The following is a 23388-nucleotide window of genomic DNA, read 5'->3' on the forward strand; positions in this document are numbered from 1 at the left end:
ATCATCATCATCAGCATCTGATGCGACAGCTTGGCGGGGTGGCAGACTTATAAGGGGGATGGTATCCAGTTGGGGACGGGGTGTCTATATAAAGTTGTGTTTAAACGGATTTCATGACATCACACAGCCCGGCCACGGAAGGGAATTCAATTTAATTTATCAGGCGGCAAAGTAAAAGTCGCACAGAGTAACGAAACACGCCCTACACGAAGTGAAAAGCCTTTCAGAAATAAAGTCCTGGAAGTTTTCTTGCAAATAAATAGTCGTTCTAGTCTGACTGTAGAAGTATGTAATCTTTAAATAAATATACATTTATAATTAAATCAAAAAGCTAAGATTTTTTCCCTCTGTGAGTTTATCAACCCCCGAAATTACTTAAGAAGCAGGAAAATTCTCTTGTTCTTGGCGTTTTTCCATTTTTCCTTAGCCATGAAGCAAATGCAATTAATCATTTTGCTTTTAGCGTTGGCTTAAAAGTATTTCAATGCTCAGCAGGGTGTACTTGAAAATGTTTGAGGTTTCTGTGGGGGGTTGAGGTTTTTCGTGCTCAAATTTGTTGACAATTATGTGTGACCGCTTCAAATTTCGGCTTTTAACTCTATTTGCCAGCTGGATGGATGGGGTTCAATAGAAAATGAAGAACTTCCAATGTGGTGACCCCGACAAAACCGAAATATTTCGTTTTAATCATGTGTGCATGTCCTGTCATCTAATTAGACTCATTTGCATACATCCATCCGTCCATCCATCTCCATCCACAACCCTTTTATTGGCGTTGACCTTTCGGCTTTCGGACACATTGGACAAGGGAATTCCATTTCAGTTTGCGGTCAGTGCATCTAGTTCTTCTTTGGGGTTGCATGCAACTCGTCACCGCACGTCACTCATTTATTATCTGCACCCCGTTTGATTTGTTTACTTTGGATGGTGGCGATGGGGAAATGCTTTAAATTGCTGTTTGATTAAGTTGCCATGTGGTCGGGGATAAATTTAACGAGAATATTATCGAATTAGGTAGACACTTAGTGTGTATTTCATGAAAGAGTTTCTTGAACCAACTAAGACATTGAAGTCCATTGATATTGTAGGAACATTGAAAACGAAACATTTTAGCTAGCAAACTAAGATCTTAAGAAGCTAGAAAGATACACCAGAAAACCAGGAACGTTGGAAAACTCAGAATGTATAAACCTATAAATTATACAATTGCACATTGTTTTACACTTTCTTCCTTTTCCACCTCTACATTAATTCTCAATCCTTTGTCAACGTCTCCTCGCTAAAAAAGAACTTTTGTACCTTCCTATAATTAATTTCCTTCGCTTTCTCGAGTTCTCTTCCTTTCTCAAATTGAGGAAATGGAGCTGTTCATTAGGAACGGATCTATTACAAGAAATCCTTTCCCCATTAACTTTTCTCTGCACCCACAGCTCAATCTCTATCCATCTCACTCGGGCCTCACTCTCCCCGTCTCGCTTGCCCCCTCTCTAATTGCAATGCCTTTGTCAGGGCCAATTGGTGTTCCACTTAGCACCTCCGCCAGAAAGAGATGGAGTGAGGCTGGAAGTGAGACGTACGGAATGAAACAAAAAGCGAAAATTAACAGCGAACGCATAGAAAAGAACAGAATGGAAATAAATTTGTTGTTGTGTGATTTGAAGGACAGAGGCGATGTAGCGTACACTGAGAGAAGTTCAAAGCTTGAATTAATATGTATTTGTATCCACTCACGATCAAATTGGATTCAATGAGTACATAGATTACAACGAAGTGTTCAAAGTAAAGTCTCATTCGATCCAAGTAGTCATTCGATTTTTAAATTTTAAAACCTAATTTATCCTTTGCAAGTGCACTTTGGTTTTTTCAGTGTATTCGCCCAAGCAGCGCACCAGCAGAAGCTGCAACAGAGGGCAGAAGCATTTAAAAAGCGGAAATCAGGCAGACGGCATAAATAAACCGCATAGAGCCGCACTCACACACTGCTGGGTGTGTCTGGCTGTGTGTGTGTGTCTGAACCTGTGTGTGCGTTGACAAACAGAGACAGAAACAAAAGAGTGCGAAAGAGAAATCGCACTTGCCTGGTGCAGACAGATAAACCAGAAAGCTTTGTCTTAGCTTAGCGAGCTCCACCGCTCGTCTCCATTCTTTTCCAGGGGGGCTGTCAGGGGTTAAGGCCGACCTTTTGTGGTAACCCCACATCCCCTTGCATATCCCATATCCCATATCCCATATCTTACCATCTCCATCTGGCTGTTTTCAGTGCCAGCTAAGCGTTTCTAAATGCATTTAAATGCAGCAAGTAAGTTTATGCAAGGGCCAAGTGCATGAATAAATTTTGGGCTGACTGTGTGGCACATGGCCAATGCAATAACGCTTTTCAGAAACCATTTGAAATAAATCATATAAAAATATTCAAACTCTAGGTTAAAGCCCCAAAGACTTGAAATCTTTAAAGATGCAGCTACAAAAAGTTTGAAATTATATTGGAAATAAAACAAGTCACAATTGCCTTGGAGTGTTTGCGACTTGGCTTTGTCTTTGTCTTTTTTTTTTAACAATAAACCTGAATTATGTGCAACAATGCGTTGAACTCCGCCCACTCTTTGCAATTTTCCCAAATGTATGTAGATGTATAAATGCATTTGTATATCTGTATAGATGTAGCTGCTCCTAAGAGCATTATTGCGACAACTTGAGTGCTTTGAAGTGGCATTAGACCTAAACCTCTGAATTTTCACAATTCCTTTCACAATTTCCTTTCAGTGCTGAGAGTCCACAAAGTTAAATGTTCTTCACTTCTGGGCGACCATAGAAGTTTTAGTTTAAAGTTGGAAGTTGAGAGGTTAACTAGTTTTATGTACGAACCTGAAATGAAAAGAGAGAAACGGCACTTAAATACACATTCTAATCAAATTGCATTATCAATTATGTGAGATTAATAAATTACTCTACAGGGCTTGATTTTGGGCATCTTAATTTAAAATTGAAGGTAAAAACTACACGGATTACAAGAGATGATAATGTGGAAACATAGCAAATGAGTTATACAACCAGCAGCTTAACTTTTGGGCTATGTGAGAAAGCAGAACGGCCAGAGACAAAAGCCAAGCCATTCGACAGCTTAATCGAATGTCATGACCAACTGCAGCACAAATTGTTATTGCCTCATTATAAATAATCCCCGATCCCCTGCCCAGTGGCGGCACCCACCCATTCAGCCACCCTTCCTTCCATACACATATTTCTCTTATTCGCCGTCTGTCTCTGTGTAATTGCTCTAAGCGTTGTTAATGTCATTTGTTGTTGCCCAGCGATTTAACCCCCGGAAACCCCGAGAAGCCCAGAACAAATGGTAAATGGAAAAAATAAAATAACTAGAGCACACAGATATCTCAATTGTCCGCGAGTGGTGGCAAAAGTTAGCACCAGGCGTAGGCCTGGAATTGCTACAACCTGAGTCTGGATAGCTTCTGGTGCCGCTATAAATTAGCATAAGCCCAACACGTAGCCCACCTTGTGACATAATACCACGAAGATGTCAAGAAATATATATATATATGTATGTATGTACTTTTGGAAGGGCTGGGGTTAGGTCGCCACATATGTTGGCCTTTTACCATTCGTTTGTGTCAGCCGGCATTTCGGTGCTTCAATCATTTTTCAACAGATGTTGAGGGACGTTTGATATGTTTGTTTGTTTTTGGTTTGGTTTGGTTTGCTCTCGGTTTTTGCGCTTATTTGGCTTTAGATTTTATTTTGTTTAATTTAAGGCTTTAGAAATCTAAAATTTCATGCCTAGCTAGGCTTATATTACGCTACGGAAACTTTAAACAAACTGAGCTACTTAATCAATTGGAAAAAACGATGTTTTTAAGTGTACCATTGCTTGAGGTGTTGTCCCAATATAAACAATTGATGAAAGCCAACGCTATCTGCTGTCAGTCGTCCATTGTTCACCATCTGAATTGTTAACAGGCCGAATGGCCAATCGAATGCCAATCGATAAATAATAAAGGCAGCCAGATCGAACTACCCCGCGTTGCCTACTCACACCCCTCGATTGCCATCATATCTGGAACCCCCCTTTCGGTTTTTTATTCCACCCTTGGGAAAAGTCGCGCGAGATGCGTGCCAAAAAAGTGTTAAAAATGCATTCCACGGAGGGAGGAGAGCAGAAGGAAGAGGAAAAGCTGCTTTGATTTCCCTCTTTGTATTGTGTTTTCCCATTTGAAGGGGGATAGTAAATCATTCAACTTTTATTATACTTCCAATATTATATATACCTTTTCACTTTTAAAAAGGTTTTTTTAAAAATGTTTGAACTTAAAGAGGTCCCATCATATAGATGTTTCTTTTCCTTTGCTTGTGTGTGAAATTCCACAAAAAATAGCAATAAAATGCTGTGCTAATGAAAACGCGACTCACACGCACACACGTGTCGAAAAGGCCATTAAAAGAACCTTATCCCCGAAAATTGCCAATGGCCATCATTTAATGTGCTGATAACTTGCACAAACTGCGAAGGACGATCAAAATGTCGCTGGCACACACGATATCATAAACTCACAGTTCACTTGAAACCCTATGCGAATTACGGCCATGTAAGCTGATTGCTACGTTTAAGAAACGGCTTAAGGATGCACCTCCAATTCCCAATTTCCACGTGCCACAGAGCCACCCACAAGCATTTGCTACCACTGTCATAACTGCCATTGCCACCCACCAGCTTTTGCTACCAATGCCATAACTGTCAACAGTAGGGGCACTGAGAAAATAGGGAACATTTCAAATAATTATGAACCTAATTGCTCAAGACTTTATCATAACTTTAGCAAAAGAAGAAAGTCACAATATATTTATTTATTTCTTAATATAAGATTTAAAAGAGAGCGGAAAACATTAACCATTTGAATATATAAAACATCTAGAAATCAGAACAACGTTTGTGGCGCCCCCGGGTGGAGCAAACTTATAATTACTATTTGTGGAACTTTTTCTTTAAGAACCAAACTAACTAGAACAAGTTGTACCCCAGTTTGTGGTAATTTTCGCAGTGTTTGCTAAACTTGCGGCAAATTGAATTTGCAGGGAAGACGCTGTTGACTCCGCAGTGCACTTTAGCACGTAGTCCTAATGCTGGATGATGGTGCATGGTGGGATTTGGCTGAGTTGCGGGTTGCGAACGACGTATGTGGATGGCAGAAAGAATGGAAATGTTTATGCAAACAGTTTAAGTCACGAGTGAAGTTGGAAGGCTTGAGGAAGTGTGTGGAAATGGTGGAATGAAGGTGGTAATGGGGGTGGTGGTGGTGGCCACAGGTGAAGCCCGAGCCAACTGTGCGAAATGTTGCAATTTCCATGCTAAACGTTATTTAGCGTCTAGTTACATGCTCGTTCAGAGACTCCAAGCCCTGGAGCACATCCTCTGAATATTCTTCATACATTTCTTTTTTCTGGAGCATAAAGCACCTCAATTATGGAGTCCATAGCCAAGTCTGGCGGGTGATTGGTTACAAGCGATGAATATGCAACGTGCTGGAACTCAGTCATTCTTGGTATGTCCAATTTAACTTTGTTTGAAAAGCTGAATCAGTGAATCAGTTGTAACTACAAGTTTAAAGTTCTATGACACTTCGAAATTGGCTGTAGTTTGGCGTCATTTTTAGGAAATGTGAATAGTATGGGGTATGGGGTATATAATGGGGTATATCCTTAAACGTATCAGTTACGATATCGCCATTTTAAGATATCACTTTCATTGTGGAGTAAAAGACATTCTTTCGTTATTCGTTTATCGATGGCAAATAACAGGATAGCTTTTATCTTTCATTTTGCTCCCATCGACTAATTGAATTGATGGACCATGTGGAGTGGATTAACTTGCAACCCCGATTCGATTGAGTTTGAGGTTTCCGCATTCCGATTCCCAATCCGAGTGCATATATCCCAAGGTCAGTGAATTGTACGCACGCACTCGATAATTTTCGTCGGGGGTGGACATTTTTTCTATCCACCCTCGCTGCTTCGGCACAGAAAAATAAAACAGGAGTAGTCGAGAGTTGAGTTTCACAAATCAGCACTGAGCAAAATAAATCAATCTTGTTTAGCAAGAAACAAATTTGGCAACTAAATATCTTTGATAATAAAATTTTTAATTTGCATGTTGAAGTTTAGTAAGAAATAAAAACGCTCCAATCTATAATAATATTGAAGTAACTATTTTTTATTAAAGTGCACAGCAGCAGCAGCAGCAACTAATAATTAAATCGACAAATGAATTCACACCCTTCGAACTCAACTAAATTACGATCGTGCTGGCCAAACAGTTTTCCTAGAGGGAGTTTTCCCTTTTTTCCACCATCGGAGGGTTGTCGAATTTTCACAAATTTCAAGGCCAATGACATCGGTCACTATTTCCTGCAATGGGAAATCATTGATGCGATCCGATTTGTCTTCTCTTTTCATTTATTTCCTGTTCAGCTTCGATTTTTTGGGTGGATTTGTTCGATTCCGGTTGGCTTCATTGTTACAAAAGAATGGATATCTACGAGTATTATATGCCCATGAAAGTGGTTTACGGCATTAGGATTGTCACTAAGTGCATTTGCTGTGAGAAAAAAGTCGCATGTTCTTAGTTGGAATGTTTAATAATAAATTCTTTACACAGTGATGTTCAAAATTATTTCTTATATGTATATAAATACATATAAGTATATATACATTCTCCCCCAAAGTTCTGGAGCATTTAGACGTACTTCATCCACTCCACACCTAAATCACCTTATTTCGCCTGTCACAATATAGCATAAAACAGACAAGCTGTCAGTTTGGGCCAACTGACAGGCATCGGGCCAAGAACTATCCAATAAAGAGATTGACAAGCTAGAAGAAAATAAAAAGGAAAATCTCCAATGGTGCTAATGCGTCCATATGGAGTCATTTACTGGGCACCCAAGAATTTTGTGGATTATTTCGCAAGATTTTCTTGTACAAAAATGAAAATGTCAGCGCATGGGGAAAAGTGGGGCTCGCAAATGAGCCGCAAATGCGGGGCTGCAAATGGGGAAAATCAGAGTGTGAAAATCCAAGGGTGGTCCTTGTGGCAAGTAAATTCTCCGCCTGCCACTGCATCTGCATCTGGTAACTCCGCTCTTTAGCTCCGTCGGCTCCAGATGAAAGCATTTACAAACGCGCAGTCAATAAATTTCAATTAAACAAACAGCAACTGCAAAACAGCGACCCCTCCTCCCCCCATTTTCCATTGCATTTTCTCATTAGTTTTTTCCTTTTTTTTATTAAGCAGACGGGAAGCTTGTTTGCCTTTTGTTCACTTGGAATTGCGAATTCCTGTATACAAACGGATCGGGATTTACGATTGCAGTGCAGAATGTACGTGCATCGATTTTAATTAATAAAAATTGAGCTAATCATAAATGGAGTGAGCATTTATAAAAAAAAAAGGGAGCATTCAAAGTGAAGCGCTCAGATCAATAAAGATAATTAAAATTGCAAGGTTGTAAGTAAGAATTTAACGCATTTAACACACATTTTCAGTCGAGAATTCCGTTTTGTATTACAAAATGGATCAGACTTGGTATACGACCATATGTTGTTACTCTATGGCCAGTCTGCTCTACTTTTGGCCACCAGATTTCAGCTCTTCATTTGTGCCAAGTCATTTTGTCGACCTTTTGCAGCAGAACACACACACACACACCCACACACACAGACAAGTAATTAGTAAGCAGACAGTCTATGTAACAAAGTTTTCGCATACAAAAATTATGACTTTCATAATGCTCAAGTGGCGGCAGGAACTAGTGCAGTCTCCTTCCGGCCTCGCCCTCATATAATAACTCCCCTCGTTTGAAAGAAACCTCCCCGGTTATGAATCATGTGTACAGTGAACTAAATATTAAGTGACTTTATATAGAAAACGCACACACACACTTTTCGGCAACAGACGCGTTCGCAGTTGTAGAACTAAGTTTGAAAACTGTTACCAAATGAAGATTTACTATATGAAGATATAGATCTTTAGAAATTATAGTTGCTCGTACATTGAAATGAAACTTCATAATTTTAAACATAAAGGTTTATACGTTACTTAAATATTAAAATAGCAAAATTAATTTGGTATGTTTTATATCTACTGCTGCACTCATCGCCGCAGTTGTGAATACCTTCAAAGATATATATACATATATATGAGTGTATTTTATATGGCGAGAGTTGTGCGGAAAAGTCACCCTTATAAAATAGTGGGTGAATCGAAAAACGCCTCACGGGAGCAAACACCGTTAGAGCAATTTCATTTTCGGTTCTTTTCTGGCTTTTGTGACAGGACAATGACGTATATTTCGAATGGGCCAAACATTTCCTCCATGCCGAAAAATGCCCGTTTTTCCAATCAGAAACTATGCTTGAAAGCAGGGGAGGATTGGCCAAACGATTCCTCCTCGGGCCTTAATCGATCTATGAAATAAAAGTCGGAGGCAGAAATGGATCCAGTTATGGAAACAATTTCCCCCATTGGAAAACCACATTTTACTTGCAGTTTTCTTTTCGATTTTTCACTCTTAATTTCGCATTTTGATGTTGCATTTCCGGCATTCGGGCTCTATTTTCAGTTTGTGTTTGATGTCTGGGAAAGCGAGACGAAGTGGTAACTCGTTCAAAAAATATTGTTGCAAGATATTTTTAAGACTCGCGCAAAAGTCGATCTGGCATATATCACTGTGGACGGCAGTCCACGTAGTGACGAAGCGCACCACGCGAGTGTGCGAGGGCGACAACTATCTTTTATTGAGCTAAGCGGAAGTGATCTATTCTGTTGCTTTGCTCTGCAGTCTAAGTTCTAAGATAACCTTCACTTTATTCTGCACTTTCAACTGACTCACTCGGGTATTGCTAATCTGGAATAAGATCAATTAGTCAGGCCATCGGAGGGTTAATAAGTTGAGCTCAACTTGGCTTAATTGTTACTTAATTTATGCACGTTTTCGAGTAGAGTTCGGTTTTTGCTCTGGGTGCAAAAAACAAAGGGGTTTCCCTCTGTCAGTGGAGGGGGTAAAAACCTGAGTGTTTTCGGTGTCAATTGCATGACAATGCAGGGTTGCATTTAATTGCCATCCTGCACCGACTTCTTACCACCTTTTTCCCCCCAATCTCGGCTATTTTCTGGAAGAAGTGTGCCCCATCTGGATGTTTTTGTTTCTGCTACGGTTGACACGTGTCCTGGACACGAAATGGGTGTGGTGTGCGACGGAGTTATTTTTTTTTTGGGAGGAGTGTCGTCCTATCTGCGTTGTGCATCTGAGGATTCTGGCCGGCATTTAATTACCCAACACTTCCTTATTCCCCCCGTGCCCAGATTCCTACTGGGATAATTGTTTTAAATTTTCTCCGTAAGCCACATTTTACGCTCCATTTAATCGGGGGCCTCGGTTCATATTTATCCATGCCATAAATATGCCAAAAACAAATGTTTAAACCAATTATTGAGCTTTCCTTAAGTTGCTCTTTAAGGCTATAAACAAATTATTTTTTATTGCTTTATACATTTATACATATATAGGTAAAACATTTCGCGAAACACTTGATCATTTTATGCGGAAAAGAATATAAGCGAAAAGTATCTTATGGATGTGTACTTGCATTAATGAATGTATCTACATACATATATTCGTGTTTACTATTAAAGTGAAACGTGACTTATGGCCACCAACGACGAAATAAGTTGAGATTGTATGTGACCAAATGGCAAATATTTTTGGCCACTTATCGGTGCAATGAAAAATGAAAAACAAACCCACAACCGGTGTTACAACTTTAACGACTCAAAAAACCAATGGAAATGGATCTACCGGGAATCAATTGGTTAGTTGTACTAGAAATAGAATATAATGTTTACACATATGTGCATATATGTATATTTAGTAGCCGTTACGCGCCAACAATTTTGCTAAACAAATAAAAACAAACGAATAAAAGTTTGTCAATGTAAAATGAAACCGATATCGGATTCTAGCCGGTTCATTGCGGGTCTAGAATTCATGACAAGTCGTGCCCACATCTGTAACAATTAATTACCCACAGTAACCGGTGAATAGCAGTTGGCAAACAGCTCGACTTGAGTTAGCATCAATGCCCTATGAAAAAGCCAGAAATTTAGAAATTTTCCCTTAAAGTATCATCTTTATGAAAATTGAATTCGTGCAAAACTCGCAAAAGTCGAAAACCCAATTAGGAAAATTGCCAGTCTTATCGATTGCATCACATACATGTATGTAGTTGCATGGTTGCACACATCGAAGAGTAGGCAATGCAATTACTTATTATGCAACACACACCTCAAAGTATCTATTAAAAATGTTAGGCATGCAAAGTATTTTATTAGACAAACGTAGGACAACGAGTTAAGTGCAATTATACTTAACTCTTTTGTGGATACAGGGCATATGTCGCATCTTTATCTTCGGTTAAATGCATTCTACTTCATATCTGCACAACACACGACTTGAGATGCAAAATGCAAAATCTTGTTCGGTTATTGTTTTTACTCTTGCTTTTGTTTGTTGTTTCCTCAAGGTCTTTGATTGGGGTAGAGTTTATTTGTTTGTTTGTTTTCAGTACTGTGTGTGTCCAGTGAGACAAATACATCCGCATGAACAATAGCGAAAAGCAAACACGATGCGAAATAATTGAATTTAATTAACATGGGAAAGACCACAGACAAAAGTGACGATGAAGACGATGATTTCCATGTGGGGGGTGCGGGGTGTGCACAAACAAATAATTAAATAACTCTGGACAATGTTTGCAGAACCTTTTCGATCTCCGATAGCCCTCGAATTTGGAAGTTAAATGAAGTTATTTAATGTTATTGTTCTTCAGCTCTGATATCCTATCACTTTGAAAATGTAGATAAGACGAGGCTCTATTAAGCATTCTATCTATGTATATTTGCATATTTATTTTGAATTAATGCTGAAATAATGATGTAAGATGGAAAGTTGTGTTGAGTATTTGTTTTTTTTTCCAGGTTAAGACTACGAAACGAGTAATTATACAATTGCCTGAGCCGATGGTGTCTATAAATCCACCCGCTATTGTGTGTTTTGGCCATGTTTGTTGGCCCTCTCGCTTACCTTTAGTGTAAATGCTGCCAGAAATGCTAAACTCCAGAGCCAGCGATGTTGTGGAACGGCTTTTTGCCTTTTGAGCCGGATTCTAGTTGTGGCTTTACTTAGCTGGTACAACATTTTGGGGCCGTCGTTTTGCTGCTGTTTTCGTTGTTGTTTTCCTCTCCTTCTCCCTTTCTCTCTCCTTTTCTTGTTCTCTTTTTTTCTATGTTGTTGTTGCTGTAGACTTTGCAATTTATTGTGCGATTTTTGAATTGGATTTTTCGCTAGTTTCTTTCGAATTCGGGCATTTTCAGCACGAGTTTAGTCTTTACTTTGATTAAATGCATTGTTTTCACAGTTTTTTTCGTCAGCGTAGTGCAATTTTATATATTACTTTCCGGATTTTATTTGAATTGATTATAACATATTTTTGTTTTGTTTTTGTTAATTTTGTGATCTGCAAGAGAGGATGAAATAAAAATAAATGAAAGAGCGATCGCGAGAAGGAGACAGCTAGATAGTGTCGCTATCCTGCTCTCTACCTGCTCTGCTTCCTCTTCTTCTTCTTCAACACTTTGCGCTTGCGCCAAATGCTTCAGTTGTTTCTTTTTTCATATTTTTCTGCGACTTGTTTCTATATTTCTGCACATTGGAACTAGCCTTAAATGAAATTTGAATACACATTGAGGATTTAAAAGTCAAATTTATAACCCCACCACTATACAACTTTCAAGACTTACTTTTACTTAATAAACCATTAGACATTTAAAAAATATATTTTTGCGCTTGAAGAAATCATATACCTGTTTCTACTCCTGGAACTGTGGAATTTTGCAAGCATTAATTTCATTTAAATCTCTTTCGCAGATAAGTGCTAATTAATTGCACTGTCTTGTGCAGTTGCAAAAAATACTGCTGATCAACAGTTTAGCCTCCGCTGACGTCATTGAAATATTTAAAATATCGCGGCCAGCAAATAAAACAAATAAATATGAAAAACAAATAAAACTAAACGCCTCAAAAACCAGTTTTGCGAAATCGAAACGATACACCGCACAAAATTCAAATTGCTTTGACAATTATTATATCTTATTGGGATAATTCCGATCTAATCCTTGTAACTTTTTAAAAGGCTCCTAATTAATTGGTAATCTTTCCTTAAGACGAATATAATTTGGGAGAGATCCCTTTTTAGTTTCCTAAATTTTGTTCTGCGTATGGTTTGTTATTGTTGCACTATGTTGTTGTTGCTCTCTGCGCTTGGCAACATTGCTATGCAAAAAAGACCTTCAAAGAGAGGAAAAGAGAGAAGAAGAGCAGAGCAGATTGATTTGATTGATCTTTTTCCTTCTGGTCGTGAGAAAGAGAGCAGCGGGTGATCGAGAGAGGGGAAGAGAGAGCTTTATGATCTCGGCACATAAAACACAAAAACAAAACAAGTTTTTATTAACGTACATATTTCTTCACCTCTTATTTATTGTTATATGTGGGACAAGTTTTTTTTAATGCGGCTGGAAAATTTTCGCAATTTATTGAGGGTTTTAAATAGGGACTTTATGAAACACACCAAAAAGATCCCCCAAAAATTAAATGCCGACAGAGAAACAGGAAGTGGAGAAATTTGCCGCACAACAACAAAATATTCAAATGAGGCTGCGTGTGAAAGAGAGAAAGCAGCGGCATGGCAAAAACGAAATAACACACAAAAAAGCTGCGTAGGTGTTGCTTCTACCTCTCTCGCTCTGTCTCTGTCTGCCCCCCTCTCGCCATCTCGTTTTGTTATTATTGTTGCACACACACACACAAACAACTCTCAATTTCTGCTTTTACTTTAAGCTTTATTTCAGCATTTCTTACGTTTTCCACTGCGTTATTCTCAAATTTTTCTCATACGGCACGCCACCAAAAACAACCAAATCATTTAAATATATACACCGTTAATTTTGTGAATTTTATTTACTTCTCTTTTGTTGTTGTCGTTGGTTATAAAAAAAATAACAAAAAACGAACACAGGCGCACGCACACGTACACGCAGGCACGCGACGCAAAGCACAGACACAAAAAAAAGCGGAACGGACAATCGACAAATTTTGCGTTTTTCGAGCGTTTGCTTTGCGGCCCGCCTAAATAGATTTCGCGTCCGTTCCGTCCGCACTCCCGTTCGCTCTTCACCACACTGAATTGGAATCTGATTCGGATTTAGATTCGGACCCGGAGTCGAAATCGGAATTGGAATCGAAATCGCCGACGCTCGTTTCACCTGTAGAGCTGGACAAATAATCGATGACACGCCGATAGTATCGATAGGAACCTGTTCGGCTTCTATGTTTCTCTTGTCACTTCCAACTGTTAATCAGCATTAACCGTTACTTTCCTGCGTGGTTACAAAATAAATGTAGTAATTGTATCATGTATTCAAAGCAAAGATGAGGGGTTTGGTTTTTTGAAAATCGACTACAATCAATTATATACGCGAGTTAAGTCCACCTCTAAGGGGAATTTGAACCACCGTTATACGGCTGCTAAGCGTGCGAGCGAGGCAGCAATAGAAGTGTTCGGTAGCGCGCGCATTTCAAATCAGTTTTGGCTCGAATATTCAAGTGGACAAAAGAAATTTAAAGTGAAACTATAATAAATAAATTTACCAGTTCCGCTTAAAGCTTATCCCCTATAGAAAAATGTAATATTTAATTTCAATAAATAAAAACACCTTCATTTTTATTTATATAATTTATTATTTATTAAAGTTTCATCTGCATGAATTGTTACTGGTTATTATAATTAATTATTGTTAATTACAGGCTACTTTTTAATTGCTAAAGATTAGCAAGTTCTAAAAATGACATTACACATTATTATTCTTATGCAGAGTCTACCTCTTGACATTTGACATTACACTTAAAACTAAATTGCTAAAAAAAAAAACAATTTTAACTTTTATTTTTATTTGTACATATAACAACGCAAGAAAAACAAACAAAAATTAAATGAAAGGATAAGCCAAAAGTGTTTAAAGAGCACAACTCGTATAAACAAACACTGAACGATTCGCTGGGGAATTAGCATTGGACTTTTAATTAAATTACACACTAGACAAACCGAGTAATAATTAGAAATACAAACAAAAAATTGAGCTAAACGAAAAGTTAATAGTATATATGCATACGTTTATAGCTAGATGAATTTCGCTATAAAACAAAAAATAACGAAACGTGTACCCCCGTCCTCTACGCCCTTCACCATCCGCCATGCCCGCAACCCCCAAAACCACCCACCGCCTCATATTTACCACTAGAACCACTTGCCCGAAAAAAAATCATATATTCCCTCCGATACGCCGGTGATAAGAACGCAACGCCAAGGACAATGGCAAAGGCTTTGATAACACGCTGGAGCGAGATGGGAATATGTCTCGCTCCCTTTCCGTGAGTATTGAACTACAGCCAAACTTCGCTAATACGAACCTAAACAACAAATGTATCGTATTTCTTCCGGTAGACAATATAGACATGTAAATTGGATCATTAAAGTGATTAATTTGTCTTTAGCGAATTGGATTTTATATCAGTGGCGAACTTTTTTTTTTTTTAATTTTGAACAAACTTTTATGAGGGTATAGATATGGTGTAGTTCGTTGTATATTTTAAAATATACATTTTGGCATTCCTAGTTTCTAATTTCGTTCTCTATATTCTTTGTAATGTTCCCAATACTATATAATGTTTTAAAATGTAGCTGCGCGTGAAAGTGTTCTCTGCATAGGGTTATAAAAGATTTTTTAAGATTTATAAAAAAATAATTTTATAATATATAAATTTGACTTGGAGAAGTTTGACTGTATGTAGTCCTTTCTCTTTCTTCGAGGGAGATGGCAAAACTAAAATCGAACGTTTAATTTCCATCGATTGCAACTTCCGTTTAACTATTAATGAGTTGTTTTAGCACGTTCTAGACTTAGGGCGAAATAAATATATAATTGTTTGTTTGTTTTCTATTTTTTTTTTTGTACTCTTTTTACACTGGTGTTTGGGGCGGAAGGTGATAACTGGGAAATTGGGAAATGGGGCTTAAATTTCAACTAAAACCAAATCCGAGCACTGATCTAATATTCATTCATACCCATTCTCACTTGATCACACACTCGCACGCACTCATACATATTTACAAGTTAAACGTAATTACATAACGAAGATTATTGATAATGGAACGCATTTAGCAGCACACAACGATCGCCATTCAATATAACATGTAATCAAACTACTTTTTTTTATACCGAAATCACACACATAAACAGTAATAGCCATATACCCAAAATGTATCGCTTATGTTTTGAGAAAAACGTTTATCGTGATCAGATCATTATTACTGCCATAATATCATCATATCAAAATAAATGCGAGCTTATATTGCACTTTCATCATAAAGCCATGGTTATTTTTAAACTCAAATGAAACCACCTTAATTTTGTTTATAATACGGTAACCCTATAGATATGTTTGCTGTATAATGAATAATCCAATTGGAACAAGTTGAAAAGTACGTAGAAGGCAAAAAACGGAAAGTCCCATATTAAATTACAGAATTGCTTGATTACAAGTTCTGATTTGTTAATTGCATTTATAAGCCAACTCATTATATACTGAAAAATAAAATGTCTAATTGCTCAAAGTTTGCAAATGTGAATAAAAAGGTTCTTCAACCCATGTTCTCCTGGCAAAACATTCAACACATCGTTTTTAGTGGTTTGGCTACTAGCTTTTTAAACTATCTGATTAATGCCCGTTTTCCTCCGATACATTTTGGGTTTTCACTTTGTGATTGGCTAGGATTATATTACCGACACTAAGATGTATGTGAGCCATGTGAGCTACCAATGACGTCCATTTCCACACCCAATTAGAAGGCAAACCAGGTTCCGTCAGCCCGTCATCGCAGCGTGCTGGTCAAGGTTCGATGCAGGACACTGGGACGTTGATGGAGCGATGGTGGCGGTGATGTGTTGCTGTGCGGATCGGGCGTGTCCGGTGCTTCGCCGGCACTCAAACTACTGGCTGGTGATAGAGTACAGGATGCTGTTTCCGCTTCGCTTAGGCAGCTGCTCAATTGGCGGATTACGCCCTGCGTGGAGTTGGTGCGCTCCTTAAGCTGTTCCCGATCTCGTTCACGCTGCTTCTGATGCTCCTGCTGAAACTTTCTGGCCGCCGTAACATTGACCACACTCACCGACTTGGAGATGGAGTTCTTGACCAAAGACGGAGCCGGCGGCACCAAGGCCAAGGTGGGCGTGGGCGAGGGAGCTAACTCTTCGAGGGTTAACGTATTCGCTGGCGAACTGTAGCCATCGTCCATAAGGCTTTCCATGCCCTGTCCCCCAACCGTCTCCGCCGAATCCACACTCTTCTGTAGGTTCTCTATTAGATAGAGCACAATCCTCTCCAGTTGCTGCGGTGCCTGGGAGGCGGGCAAATCGGGACTGCTGCCCTGCGTGGGCACATCCGTCTTGATGATTGTCGAGAATTTCTCCTTCATCTCTTGCACCTTTTGCCGGCCCGCCTCCTCATCGAGCAGCGTGTTGACGCACAGAAAGGAATGCACCTTGTTGCTGCCACGGTCGACCTCCAGAAAGCCCTTGGTGTGCAGGTATATGAAGCGCCCGTTGCGGGACAGCAGACGGTAGCAGCTCTCGCCATAATCACTGTTGCAATCGTACATTTGACGAAGGGCCACAATCACCCAGCGAACGTCGTCCAGGTGCATGAAACAGAATGGACTAAGGTTGCGCACCTGTTTCGGATTGAGAATACACGATTAGTTATAAACAGTTCAGGAAGATAATGTTGGTATACCCACCTCATCCTTCATATAGCCCGCCACCAGACCAATCCTTTGATCACAGTCGATGATGCTGCCGTCGATTAGATGCCTCGTATGGTACTCCAATTGATAGGGTTCTGGCTGCCTGTAGATGGTCAAGCCCACGGTTCCCTCCGTCTCCTCAGGCGGTTCCCTCCGTTCCTCTCTCAGCACCCTGGCCATGGCCACCAGGACAATATCGTTGCCACTGATCCCGTGCAGCGCCGCCTGGGCAATGGCATCGTGCTGGGGCGGCACCGTCGTCGCTTCTGCTGCCACAGCTGCAGCAGCAGCCAGCATATTGTTGTTTCTGGAGCGTCGTATTAGCTGGGAAACAATCGGATAGTTGGCAGCGGCACCTCCGGTCAAGGATGAATCACTGCGTCGAAAGCAGCCGTCGATCTTTACCCGCTCGTAATTACGAGTGGCCTCCGCTCGCGTAGAAGCCCTAGCCAAACGGACGGTAAAGCAGCGGCGATCCATGCGTAGTCGTTCATCAATAGTCGCCAAATGGGCAATTCTCCGCGGGCTGGGTGTGCGTCGGTTGTAGGGGTGATCCTCGTCTTCGTCCACCTCTCCCTGCTGCCGCCCCAGACGGTGCTCATCCGACTCCATTTCCTCCTCCTCCAGATCACTGCCGGAAGCTGAGGCCGATGTGGAAGTGGAGTGCTGCTGGGGATTGTGACCCTGCTGCTGGTGCTGATGCTGATAGAACAGGGTCTCTATATCCCTGGGTATTAGCTGTTGCCTCAACAGGTCCTGATCGTCGGGATGAGTGATCTGCAGCAGATTCTGGCCATACAAATCGGACTGACAATGGCCCAATAGCTGCTCCACGCTGGTGGAGACCAGAACGATTTGGCCACTGCAGGTTAGAGTGATGAAACAGCAATCCAACAGTTGCATTAGAGTGTCCGTTAGATGCAGACTAGGATTGGGTAGATCTCCGACAGGTAAGGCGGACATACCCGAGCCCTTAAGGCCGGATTTCCTGCGACGTTTGGAAGCGGATTTGCCAAAGACATACTGGAGTCTCAGTCCATGGGTGGCGAATCTGAGGACGGCGGTTTTGTCCAGGCGACGGGAGGATTCGGCTGCATGTGGTACCATGGTGGCCAGCTCCTGGATGCTGGCATTAAGCTTATCCCGTCGCTGTTTCTCGGCAAGATTGCGGGCCTCCCGTCCATTCGCTGGATCTGAGGAGCTTCCACTTCCCGATCCCGATCCTGTGGAGCCAGCTGACCCTGTGGTGCCCGTGTTGCCCGCCTCTGCTGCTGCCATTTTTGGTCTTTTTCTGGCGTTTCTGCGTCCTTGTTTTCCACTTGTAATCCTCGGTTTATGGATTTTCCCCTTTAATTGGCGCCTTGCGGTAAATGAAAATCGTCACTCTCCATAACAGAGTATACGCTCCGCACTTCTAGAAATGTTATATGGATTTTTTTTTCGGGTAAACTATTTTTTATTACTTTTTCAGCTTTTAGTTTCTTATTTTTGGCTGTTTTGTTGTTTTTGTTTTTTGCTGCTTTTAAAGTTTTCAAGGTCTCGCTTATGCTGTTATGTTGTTTTTGTTTTTGCTCGCCTCCCCTCTCGCTCTTTCTCTTTCGCTCACACACACACACACGTCACTCTCACGCAACGTACATATGTTTTCTCTTTTCGCTTTCGTACTTTTCCACTTGCTTTTAGTCTTATTATTACTATTATTTGTTCCCCTAGTTATTTATGCGTTTCGCCTTGTAGTTTTTTTCCTTTTTTTTTATTTCGTTTTGATTGCGTTGCGAATCTAAATCTCCTGCTTATTGTTGTTGCTGCTGATGGTGGCGTTGTTGTTGTTGGGTTTTTATGCCCGCAATAAGGAAATTCGAAGGGCAGGGTCGTCTTTACAACGCACTTGCTGCTTGCACTAGTTTTTGTTTATATTAAGTGATTAATTGTTTATTTTTAACATTTATTTTATAACAATAAACATTGGCCAGTCTATAAACTATCGATAGATCGATGTAACTGGCTATCGTGCTAAAATCCGCACGTCCTCACCGTACAGCATATCTGTAAGCACCGCGCATCTTGTATGCTATCGATAACTTTGATGTAACACTTGTAATCCATTAGGTGTAAGTAAAGTCAATTTTCAGAATATATTACAAATTAAGACGCTGAATTCATACATTTTTTTTAAATTTTGCATTATCTTTGGTGATCACAACTCATATCACTGTTGAAATCAAAAGGAATTGGTTTTATTTATTATTATACATACATGCACAGTTTTCAAGTTTTTATCTGAACAAATTTAATGACTTTTCACTTTTCAATAAATACAATAAAACATTAAATATATTGACTACAAAATTCGAATACCATCGATAGCCGACATCATGCAATACGGTTATCGATTGACAGGCTCGATTGCTGTATTGGCGCTCTTTCTTGTTTAGGGCATTTCATTTTCTGCTGAAATTCGCGAATTTTGCTTGTTGAATCGAAATAAACTGAGGCCTAATATGGATGCATTTGATCCACGCTCAATTATCAACGGCGGCATGCTGAAACAGTTTTCCGGCCAAACCGTGAGCATAATGGTTCGCGTGGAGAGCGTGGCGGGATCCACTTTGCTGGCCAGTTCCACGGATAACCACAAGCTGAAGATCAATCTGCCGGGAGAGTTGGGCGCCGCCGAAGGAGCCTGGGTGGAGGTCATTGGTGTGCCCCATGGTGCAGACACCATAAGGGCCAAGGAGGTGGGTGCACTCACTCCTTGGAGTCCTTTCAATGATACCTAACCATTTCCCCTAATTATTCACTTACAGATCATTGAGTTTGGTGGCGAGAACATCGACTTCGATAAGGATGGCTATAATGGATTGAGCCACCTGATTAATAATGTCAAGGCGTTCTATCGCAGCGGCTAGGATGTCCACAATTATATCTAAGAATTAATATTATGTACTTTAATTACTATTTTCCTCATTTCTCGGAATAAACTATATATAAACAGCAAGCACAAATTTTACCATTAGAATTTACGTGTGATTTTACCCAGTTACCCAACTATTGTATGTCATCATACAGAAACAACAAAATCATCCCATAATTTCTTAACTCTCATATGATAAAAATAAACAACATGTTCTTCACCGCTCTTGTGTAATAACATTTACTTGCACAATTTGTTATTGTATATATGTTGGTATAAAAAGGCTAACTAGCGGATAATCCATTCAACAGTTGAACAATTAACAGAGCGAGCCGGCTGACGAGATGATGACCAGTGGCATGGACTCCAAGTCCGTATGCAACTTAAGGGTTATTGCAGCACAGCCGCATTGGCCACCACGCTAGGATTGTTGACCACCTCGCCCAGCGAATCGAGAACCTCTTTCCTGTAGTCGTCGAACTCTCCAACAATCTCATTTATCGTTTGGTCCTCAATCACGTAGAGGGTGCAACCTGTTTCACGAATCAAACGCTCGTCGTGGGAGACGATGATCACACCACCCTCGTACTCGTTGATTGCCTCCGCCAAGGCGTCGATACTTTCGATATCCAGATTGTTCGTAGGCTCATCGAGAATGAGTACATCCGGCGCACTCAAGCAAAGCTCAGCGAGGGCCACGCGAGCTTTCTGACCACCGGACAGATCCTTCATCTTGATGGTGTGGGCATGACTGACCAAACCAAAGGAACCCAATGCCTTGCGCGCCTTTTCGTGAGGCAGATTGAACAGTCGCTGCAGGTACTCCGCAGCCGATTCCTCTGCCGTGAGATGTTCACCTGAGTGCTGATCGAAGCGGCCCACGTGGAGGCGGTGATTCTTGCGCTGCTCACCTTCCTGCGGTTCCAGTTCACCGAGCAGTAGCTTGAGGAAGGTCGATTTTCCCACACCATTAGGTCCCACGATGGCCACGCGACTAGTTAGATCAATACCAAAGTCAACCTTGATGAACAGTGGTTTCTGAGGCGGAAAGGCGAAGGTGACATTGTGGATACCCAAAATGGGTGGCTGGAGCTGCGATGGCTCTGGGAAGCGGAACTTGACGATATATTCTTTGGGCCTGGCCAGCAGCTCCTGCGGACCTTCGTCTTCGTCCTGTTTCTGCTGCTTGGACTTGTTCTTCTCCTGCTTGCGTGTGAGCGATTCCTTTTGCTTCTTTTCCGCTGCCTTCTTCGACTGACCGTGGGCCTTCAGCTCTCGCAGGCGCTTCTCCTGCTTCTCGTACTCCTTGATCATCTCGCGGCGTTTCTGCACATACATCTTCTTGAACATGGAATAGTTGCCCTTGTAGTATTGCAGTTTCTTCTGATCCAAATGAATGATCTCATTGCAGACATTATCCAAGAAACTCTGGTCGTGAGACACGATTAACAGGGTCTTTTTCCAGCCCTGCAGATAGTTGTCCAGCCAGATAACAGCATTAAGATCCAAGTGATTGGTCGGTTCGTCGAGCATTAGCAGCGTGGGCTCCAGATAGAGAGCTCTGGCTAGAGACACTCTCATGCGCCAGCCACCAGAGAATTTGTTGGTGGGCCTATCCTGCATCTCTTTGCTGAAACCCAAACCAGCAAGAATTCGTCGTGCTCTGGCTTCCGCCGAGTACGCTCCAATGGCTTTCAGTTCCGCGAAGGTATCGTTTAGCTCCTCCTGCACAGTCAAATCGCCACCGACAAACTGTTTCTCCAGTTCATCGGCCTTCTTTAGCATCTGTGTGCGTCGCACATCCGCTTCCAGGATTGTATCGATGGCCGTTTTGTCGGTGGCAACGACTTCCTGTTCGCAGAGCAGCACATCGATATTGGGCGGTATGGCAAAGGCACGGGTGGAAATGTGCCGCAACAAGGTGGTCTTGCCGTGGCCGTTGGGACCCACCAAACCATAACGTCGTCCATGAGCAATCAAAAGGTTGGCGTTCACAAATAGATCGTTACCTATAAGATGGAGATATTATTAATAATACACAAGGAAAAGTTGAAGGAATGACTCACCCTTGGCTGAGATGGTGAAATTCTCGATCTTGATGTCCACGGCTTGCTCCAGAGCCGCCTTTTGACCAGCGGTTTTCTGCACCTGGGACATGGTGAAATTATTGTCCAAGTCCGAGTGCCCGGCACCACCCTTCTTCGTCATCAGCTCCATTTGACGTTCGTACTCCTGCTGCTTCTTTTGCTTCTTCTTCTCCTTGTGGGTGAGTTTCTTCTCCTTGGTTTCCTTGCTGTCCTCGGACTTGGGATCGGCTTCAGCTTCAGGTTCCTCCTCGGGTTGAGCTTCAGACTCGGGTTCGGGCTCGGGTTCGGGTACGGCTACAGGTTCAGGTGTCTTTTCCTTGAGACTCACTGCAGCCACTTTCTCGCTTAGGACTTCCGCCACTTTCTGCTCCTCCACTTCCTTTTCGGGCTGTTCGTCGTCTTCGCTGGATGGTAGTTTTTGTTTTTGCTGTTCCTTCTTGGACTTTTTGGTTGCATTGTTGGACACCTGTTCCTCTTCTTCCTCGCTGTCATTTGGCAGATCTTCGGCGACCTCATCCTCTTCATCATCGCTCATGGCGAACTTGTTCTTCTGCTGAGCCTGTTGCTTCTTCTTCGACTTCTTGGGGGCTGGCTTGGCAGCAACAACTTCCACCTCGTCCTCATCGTTCAGATCGTCCAAGTCCAGCTCAGGTTCCTCTTCGTCAGAGAAATCGTTTTTCTTGTTGTTCTTCTTGTTCTTCTTGCTGGGCTGTGGCTTTTTTGCAGCTGGCTTGGTTGGCACAGGCGCCTCGTCGTCATCTTCATCGTCCAGATCGTTGGCAGGCAGACTTTTCGCTGGCTTATCATCCTCGTCGCTCCAGTCGTCATTCTTCTTGCCCTTTTTACCCTTCTTGGCTTGCTTTTTGCCGGCCGCCTGCTGCTTGCTCTGATTGGAGGAGGCTATGCTCTCCAGATCCTCGTTCTCTCGATTCTTGGGCGTGACATCCTCGTCGCTGGAGTCGCCACCACCTCCTCGCTTTCCCTTCTTACCGCCCTTCTTGTTCGTCGGTGGTTTCTTCTCCTGAACTTTCTCCAGCTGCTCCTCGTCGTCATCGAAGCGCTCCTTCTTCCTACCCTTGGCCTTGGACATGTCTATAAAATTATAGGGATGGATAGATAGTGTTGTATAGCTTATGGAGTTCGCATTTAGCGCAACTCACTTGATTTGATCACAGATTATTACAGCCGTCTTCGGATTTCACGTGCAGAGCTGGCAATATTATAAATGTATGTAATATCGCGACATACATATGCACAACCAGTTGTGTCGCCAGGGATGATTGCACGCGATACTTTTTTGTTGGACTATCGATGACTGCACATGGCACGAAACTTGATGAAGAAAAAGCGTTATGAGTCGGCAGAACTGGCAATTTCGTATTCCCTTAGAAGAATAAATAACAA

At 41.4% G+C, this 23388-nt stretch overlaps 4 protein-coding genes across 5 annotated transcripts in view; 1 reads left to right on the forward strand and 3 right to left on the reverse strand.

Moving 5' to 3' along the window:
• The window catches only part of LOC120457366 (tyrosine-protein phosphatase 10D), a 45464-nt gene extending 32145 nt beyond the window's left edge, over window positions 1-13319 (reverse strand). The window contains exons 1-2 of one of the 2 annotated variants that reach the window (XM_039644897.2): window positions 12984-13318; window positions 11151-11583 (exon numbers count right to left, since the gene is read on the reverse strand). In XM_039644897.2, the coding sequence (XP_039500831.1) occupies window positions 11151-11264 (114 nt within the window). In that variant the 5' untranslated portion in view covers window positions 11265-11583; window positions 12984-13318. Of the gene's footprint in view, window positions 1-11150; window positions 11584-12983 lie in introns of both variants that reach the window. The other variant, XM_039644896.2, reaches the window with a different exon arrangement.
• A 565-nt stretch (window positions 13320-13884) lies between these two features.
• On the reverse strand, window positions 13885-18966 carry LOC120456004. Its single transcript, XM_039642562.1, has 2 exons — window positions 16978-18966; window positions 13885-16911 (listed from the first exon to the last, which is right to left on the reverse strand). Exons 1-2 carry the CDS (start codon window positions 18259-18261, stop codon window positions 16054-16056), a joined length of 2142 nt encoding a protein of 713 aa, XP_039498496.1. The 5' UTR covers window positions 18262-18966; the 3' UTR covers window positions 13885-16053.
• Window positions 18967-19372: 406 nt separating this feature from the next.
• On the forward strand, window positions 19373-19988 carry LOC120457364 (replication protein A 14 kDa subunit). Its single transcript, XM_039644895.2, has 2 exons — window positions 19373-19721; window positions 19791-19988. The coding sequence occupies exons 1-2, from the start codon at window positions 19485-19487 to the stop codon at window positions 19890-19892; spliced, it is 339 nt and encodes a 112-aa protein (XP_039500829.1). The 5' UTR covers window positions 19373-19484; the 3' UTR covers window positions 19893-19988.
• A 125-nt stretch (window positions 19989-20113) lies between these two features.
• Window positions 20114-23322, reverse strand: LOC120457363 (ATP-binding cassette sub-family F member 1). The gene is made up of 3 exons (XM_039644894.1): window positions 23145-23322; window positions 21964-23076; window positions 20114-21906 (listed from the first exon to the last, which is right to left on the reverse strand). Exons 2-3 carry the CDS (start codon window positions 23072-23074, stop codon window positions 20288-20290), a joined length of 2730 nt encoding a protein of 909 aa, XP_039500828.1. The 5' UTR covers window positions 23075-23076; window positions 23145-23322; the 3' UTR covers window positions 20114-20287.
• Between the last annotated feature and the right edge of the window lie 66 nt (window positions 23323-23388).

Source organism: Drosophila santomea, chromosome X, assembly GCF_016746245.2.
Source record: "Drosophila santomea strain STO CAGO 1482 chromosome X, Prin_Dsan_1.1, whole genome shotgun sequence".
Classification (NCBI taxonomy): domain Eukaryota; kingdom Metazoa; phylum Arthropoda; class Insecta; order Diptera; family Drosophilidae; genus Drosophila; species Drosophila santomea.

Excerpts from the sequence above, each read along its gene's own strand:
- LOC120457363 (XM_039644894.1), bottom strand. The coding sequence starts at position 23,074 with ATGTCCAAGGCCAAGGGTAGGAAGAAGGAGCGCTTCGATGACGACGAG. Across the intron at positions 21,907-21,963 it reads TTTCACCATCTCAGCCAAGG|GTAACGATCTATTTGTGAAC; the intron begins GTGAGTCATTCC and ends TCCATCTTATAG.
- LOC120457364 (XM_039644895.2), top strand. The coding sequence starts at position 19,485 with ATGGATGCATTTGATCCACGCTCAATTATCAACGGCGGCATGCTGAAA. Across the intron at positions 19,722-19,790 it reads ACACCATAAGGGCCAAGGAG|ATCATTGAGTTTGGTGGCGA; the intron begins GTGGGTGCACTC and ends ATTCACTTACAG.
- LOC120456004 (XM_039642562.1), bottom strand. The coding sequence starts at position 18,261 with ATGGCAGCAGCAGAGGCGGGCAACACGGGCACCACAGGGTCAGCTGGC. Across the intron at positions 16,912-16,977 it reads CGGGCTATATGAAGGATGAG|GTGCGCAACCTTAGTCCATT; the intron begins GTGGGTATACCA and ends AATCCGAAACAG.